Source organism: Phragmites australis, chromosome 13 (assembly GCF_958298935.1).
Source record: "Phragmites australis chromosome 13, lpPhrAust1.1, whole genome shotgun sequence".
NCBI lineage: Eukaryota > Viridiplantae > Streptophyta > Magnoliopsida > Poales > Poaceae > Phragmites > Phragmites australis.
This window is the reverse complement of record NC_084933.1, coordinates 28,504,437-28,510,664: the sequence shown is the minus strand read 5'-3', so window position 1 is coordinate 28,510,664 and position 6,228 is coordinate 28,504,437. Positions and strand designations below refer to the sequence as shown.

The 6,228-nt window shown below is 41.7% G+C and overlaps 1 protein-coding gene across 3 annotated transcripts; it reads left to right on the top strand.

Annotated features, from left to right (window-relative positions):
• The first annotated feature begins 254 nt into the window (after positions 1–254).
• Positions 255–5,581, top strand: LOC133887623 (ABC transporter I family member 1-like). Of its 3 annotated transcripts, XM_062327572.1 has the most exons (7): positions 255–1,343; positions 1,976–2,142; positions 3,275–3,380; positions 4,238–4,345; positions 4,859–4,945; positions 5,087–5,157; positions 5,519–5,581. In XM_062327572.1, exon 1 carries the CDS (start codon positions 353–355, stop codon positions 1,022–1,024), a length of 672 nt encoding a protein of 223 aa, XP_062183556.1. In that variant the 5' UTR covers positions 255–352; the 3' UTR covers positions 1,025–1,343; positions 1,976–2,142; positions 3,275–3,380; positions 4,238–4,345; positions 4,859–4,945; positions 5,087–5,157; positions 5,519–5,581. The 3 variants fall into 3 exon arrangements, with proteins under 3 accessions (XP_062183556.1, XP_062183555.1, XP_062183554.1); XM_062327571.1 differs by having other exon boundaries at positions 5,087–5,578; XM_062327570.1 differs by having other exon boundaries at positions 3,270–3,380; positions 4,859–5,578.
• Positions 5,582–6,228: the final 647 nt, after the last annotated feature.

Below are 6,228 nucleotides of genomic sequence, written 5' to 3'. Positions count from 1 at the left end.
GCACACGGACCAATCGAATCCGTTGCCTCATCCCCATCGAGCTTTGGGCCACTTCACACCATCCACACCCCAAAATGCACCATCCGCACCTCAGGTCACAACAAATTCCGGCCCAGAAGATCATACTGGGCCCATGCCCAACCACCCCTCATACGGCCCACCTTAGCCCAACTAACAGCACACACCCCCACGGCCCAACCCCCGCCTCCTCCCTCGCCCGCTTCGGTCTCACCCGCCGCCGCGCTCCCCCAAAACTCCCTCAACACACCGGCGTCGCCGCCGCCTAAAATCCTCCCCCACTTTTAGTCGCGCAAGGCCCCAACTGCTCGCGTGCCACCGACCAGTCGAGCAGATGCCGCCGCTGAGGCCGCCGCGGCTCCTCCTCAACAACGTCTCGTGCATGCGGAACGCGCAGACGGTGCTCCGTGACATCAACTTGAGCGTCCACGACGGCACCGCGCTGTTCCTCACGGGCGCCAACGGCTCCGGCAAGACCACCCTCCTCCGCATGCTCGCCGGCTTCTCTCGCCCGTCCGCGGGGGAGATCCTCTGGAACGGCCACGACGTCACCTCCCCGGGCGTCTTCCAGCAGTACAAGCTGCAGCTCAACTGGATGTCGCTCAAGGACGCCGTCAAGGAGAAGCTCACGGTGCTCGAGAACGTGCAGTGGTTCGAGCTGCTCGAGGGGAAGCCCGGCGATAGGTCAGCGCCCGCCATCGAGCTCATGGGGCTCGGCAGGCTCATGAACGAGAAGGCCAGGATGCTCTCCATGGGACAGAGGAAGAGGCTGCAGCTCGCCAGGCTGCTCGCCATCGACCGCCCGATATGGCTTCTGGATGAGCCGTCCGTCGCCCTGGACGCCGATGGGGTTAAGCTGCTCGAGTACATCATAGCAGAGCACCGGAGGAAGGGTGGGATCGTCATCGTTGCCACGCATTTGCCGATCGAGATCGAGGACGCTATGTCGCTTCGGCTTCCGCAGAGGTTCCCCCGGAGGAAGACACTGGTTGATCTCGTGCATTGATTCCAACATGAGCTCAGGAATTTAGCTGTATCTCTCTAATTTTTCTCCAGCTATCTGTCTGAAAGCTGTTGGAGCAACTTCTGACTGATGATGCAATTTTTTTGTACTTTCTTCGGGAACATAAGGACACATTTACACGCCAATATATATGCTGCTGTTCTTTTGGTGCAAGTTTGTGATCATGATTCTGATGCATTGGCGCATCTGTGCCACTTGGTGGTGGAATCTTCTGTTGCTTATTCAGTGTCTAGCAGGTTTTACTCATGACTTGCGTGCCCAACTGAAGCTTCAAAATCTGGAGATATTTGTACATGATCAGGTAATTGATGTCTTGCTTTGGAGCGTCTGTTTCCTCATGTTCTTGTGCATCAATTAAGGTTAATTTCCGCCCCAACAGTTGTGTTTAGTCTGAAACTGTTTACAGTGTTACATCTTTGTGTTTGTGTAGCCATTGTTATCATCCCAAAATGTCCAATACAAGTTGCTGACTGTGCATTTCTAGCATGTGGTGTTGTGTTTAACTTGCAAACCATGTTTAATCAACATTCTACAGCTATCCACTTGGTTTATCTCTTATGATTGCCTGAGTTTACTTATCATTTGCGTTTGTCATGGGAATCCTCTGCAGAATTTAGTAAGTATGGCTTACTTCTCTGCAAATTTGGAATCTAGTAAAATCTTCATCACTATTGAAGTTACGGTAATCAACTAGCAATCTGCAAATAAAATCCTAGTGCTAATTGTACTGAGGGTCTGTTTGGTTGGGTTGAGGCTTTTCCAAAAGCACCTTTTAAAATCTGCTGTTGAAAAGCTACTTTTGAATTGGCTTTTAATGCGGATGAAATGTATAATATATGTAATACCCCTCATAACATCATTCCTCAGAAGCTACAAAGGCTCATCCAGATCAATTTTTAGCTTCTAGTAATAATGATAGATTTTGCTTCTCAGAAGCCATTTCCGGATGCAGACTGTTTGGTTCAACTCCAGCAGAAGCAGAACCAAACAAGGCCTGAAACTTTCAGAAGTCAGGATAGGCAGTACCTTGCAGATTGATTGGAAGCTTATTTTTGGGATATCAGAAAGTATCAAATCAGTCCAACTGGGATTTTGTTGTGGTGAGACCTACTTCGCTAAGTGTTTCTCGGAATAGAACAAGAAAGATCATTATGACCAATACATTTTCTCTATATGGTGTAGTTATGCAAACTTATTTTTATAGTGACTGATTAGCGAATTGGCATGCATATTTTGCACACATGGATGAAATTATGCCACAATGGTGTTGTTTCATTAGTGCAATATGTACTTCGTTGTTCGATGCTCCCACCCATTCATGTCTGCTGAAAAAGATTCTAATCTATTGTGTTCATAAATAGTGGCCACAAATGTTCCCAAGGAAGTAGCTTGGCTTGTCATATTTATCAAAAAGTTATGACCCCTTTGTGTGCCATCGATTGACATTAAATTTCTGTGCTCTCTACTATTTAACAATCTGTTTCAGGTGTCCATCTATAGCATGCTGTTAGACATTGCATTCATTTACATTTATTTTTCATGAATATAAATTGTAAATTCAACAATAATCTAATTCTTCTACCTATGTAGTTGTCTTAATTAACCTAAACTTCTTCTCACCATTAATTGAAATGTACTGATTCTGGAAGCAAAGTTTGAGTAAGGGCTGATATAAAAAGCAGAGTGAGTTCTCCTAGAAGTTAGAATGAGAAATTGATGTTGCAAACCAGTGCCAATAGTGAAAAGTTACTCGATAGAAATTCGTGTGTAAATCTATGCAAATTCTTGTTCATGTTATGGACTTAATATATGGTTTACCTGGTAGCTTCTAATTGTTGCAAGTTTGACTTTAATATCGTCTGTTATTTATTATTCTGGACAAATTATCCTTGTATAATATGTGCAAAAAGCTCGAGACATTATGATTCCTTGTTCTAATAACGTGCTTCTTTCTAAACCTTAAAAGAAGAGTATCTGTAGAAATTTAGAGATACATCATCAAGCGATCTGTCTTCATACAGAGAAAAGAAAGCCAAAAGAACAAGATAGATCTAACACATTATACCCATTGGTGATGTGTTTCTGCGTTTTGTGTTTTCCATCTGAAATTCTTTCCTTACTTGGTTACTGATATTGACTAACATCACCTTGTTGATTGTAAGTCAAATCATCTGACCAATGCATTCGGTATACTAGGCTGTCTGTGTTAACTTTCGTACTACACTAGTGCAGGCTGTAACAAGAGAGCAGTGAATGCAGCAGAAATAAGTCTCTAGGGACCATTGGAGGTGCTCTCTGACCCCATTCTGGAGGTAGCTGGCCCACTATTCAAGACAAGGTATAAATCCACTTCCCAGGCCAGCACCGAGCCACCAATACTACATAAATGCATGCTGTTCTTACGCTGTATTTTGTTTGGTTGTCACCTCCTCTCTAGGCCCCAATCTAGAGGTTTCTAGGGTCGAATCTACAATGGATCAGGATCGGAGTTAATCTTTGTATTGCAAATGATCAGGTCTTGCCCAGATCGTAGAGAAGTTTATTCTGTCTCACTCTACATTCAAAATGAAAATGACCTTTTTGTGGATGGAATTTGATTAGGATTTGGGCCATCTGGCCCAATATAGTTGATTGACTTAATATTAAATTGTCTTCTGGTGTGCTAACCTTGTTACCTTCTCTTAGGTGAGTGTTTTCTTTTCTTTCAGTTTTTACTTTCTCCAGAATTAAGATGAGTGGTAAAATTGCCAAAGTTAAACTTAGAATGTCTTGGCATATGAGAAATTATTTATTATAGACATGTTGTCACAATTAGTAATAATTAAATGTTCTTGGGTCTGGAAAGAATGTGACGAAGCTGCCTGAAAGGGTAGGATGCTTATCAACCAAAAGTAGAAGCCTGGAATCACTTGTAGTAATATGAAAAGGAGTGCCTCAGAAGAAGAGATCCTTTTTGTTATGCTTATCAACCAAAAGTAGAAGCCTAGAATCACTTGTAGTAATATGAAAAGGAGTGCCTCAGAAGAAGAGATCCTTTTTGTTTCTTGAAATAATGCAATGGTTGTTCACTTACAATTGTATGTTATGAGTGTAGTTAATATATTGAAAATATTTTTGCCCTTCTAGTAATTCTCCTGTAAATTTCCCCTTCATACATTAGGAGCTCGATTTATCTCCTGTCACTATTATTTGCAGGACATGAATCTTAATTACATTTGACTTGTGAAGTAAAGAGAAAAAGAACTCGTTTGTACTGAAAAAGGAAGGTCCAAGATCCAAAGATATTCAAGTTTTAGATAGCAGGTTAGCATCTGAACATTGATTTTCCTTTCCAACCTAACTCCTGCAACTCCAAATGTGATTGTAGTTTCATGTGTATAAATTCGATATTTGCATTATTGCACCTGCTTGCAGTCAAGGGAGACTAAACTAGGAAAGGAATGAATTGCCATTGCCAATGCTGATAAACCTTCGGATCAATTGGCAGCTTAGCTTTCACTTGGATGGTCGAAACAGTGTTGGAGTTGTGTGGATATTTAATTCAACAATGGAGAAGAAGGAATACGATAATGATGCCTAGAGTATATTTATGACATTAAAACAAATGTTTGCTGCATTCAAGTGTCAGCCATGTTGATTTAGCTTTAAAGGATGACCTAAAAGGGGAAACTTTTGCTGTTTGTGCTTAAGAAAACAAGCATGGGCCCCAACCCTTATAAATATTGCCAAGTGAAATTGTTCATCACGCCTGCCTTTTGTTAGGACTCTCTTTAAAGACTGCTGTCTTTGACTACTACATCAAACATTTAATCACAGGCTTGGGATCCTATACCATTCCTTAAAGGTGCAAATGACGCGCGCGCACAGAGAAGGCCTTATTAATACACATACTAATGTGAAAAGGTGTAGTAAAGTGCTTGATCCCCCCAAAGTCTAGGAGTGAGACATGGGGCGTCAGCCATTATGTATTGCTGCTAGTACCTTCTCTCTATGGCACACTATAATAACTGCAAGCACTCTGAAGTCAATACCATTCTGTTTCAGGATATAGAGTTTACATCACAGAAGAATTGTGATTGACATTTCTACTTCAACCAGAACAATAATACAATCAAGTGAGTCCCACATGTCAATGTCAAGACATTATTGATGGTACAAGTTTAATTTTGTATGGCTTAGGAGGCAATGCTTGAACTTTTTTCATCTAATCAGATTGATCATCCATGGCGAGATGACATCATCAAAAGGGTGTCTCAATGCCATGTAGTAACTTTTAATAAAACTTTGTTCAACAAACCTACAGTGTTAGCTTTACGCAATGGTAGTTTTTGCAGTGTTTACTACAATCATTTTGTATAATGTGTATTGATTGTGATACTGACACATAGCTAGGAAATATTGTTTATACGCAAAGTAAGAGAGAATTATTAAGCTGAATTTAGGATTGACAATTCCTAGTTATGGGTCCCATGACAGTAACGCAGGCAGGGAATGCAGCCACATCTTCTGTTCTAGTCCATTTTTGACAATGGAAAGAAGGATTATCATGCATTGGATCCATGAGTTAACCGTATGGAAAGGAAGACGCCATGGTGTCCTGGTAGGGTGGAGGAAAAAAAGGCTAGTTTCACTTTCTACATTTATTGTTCTCCTTCATCATCGAACATTTCCATTCTTGATAGGAAATATTTATCCACTGGAGCAAGTTGGTTGCTCATGAACGATAGATATCACCATCATTGTGACAGAATGCTAGGGTCGGTTAGAGGTTTCTCTATACAAAAAACTGGAGTACCTAGCCTGCCAAACACTTACTCTCCTTGAAATTTCCATCGCGGTTTCGAGAAATTGCAGGACCAGATACATAAGTTTTCATGCAATTATAACGAATGATAGAGAAATAAAGTAATATTTGAAAGTGCCTGGAAGGGGGTCTTCTGTGTAAAGCTAGGTTTCTTGATACGGTAGAGTTCTGAACTCTAGGAATACACAGATTAGACATTCGTTGATATTCATAGGGAGTAGTTGTCTTGTCAGTGAGTGTTGCTTGTTGATATACATATGTATTCGTTGACGAGCTTCACAGGGTATCTTAACAAAATTTGTTGCCTAGAGTTGTATGGTTGCTATGCTTTCTAGGGTGCGAGTATCTTCTCCGCGCACTAGGACTGTACATATACCTAGGT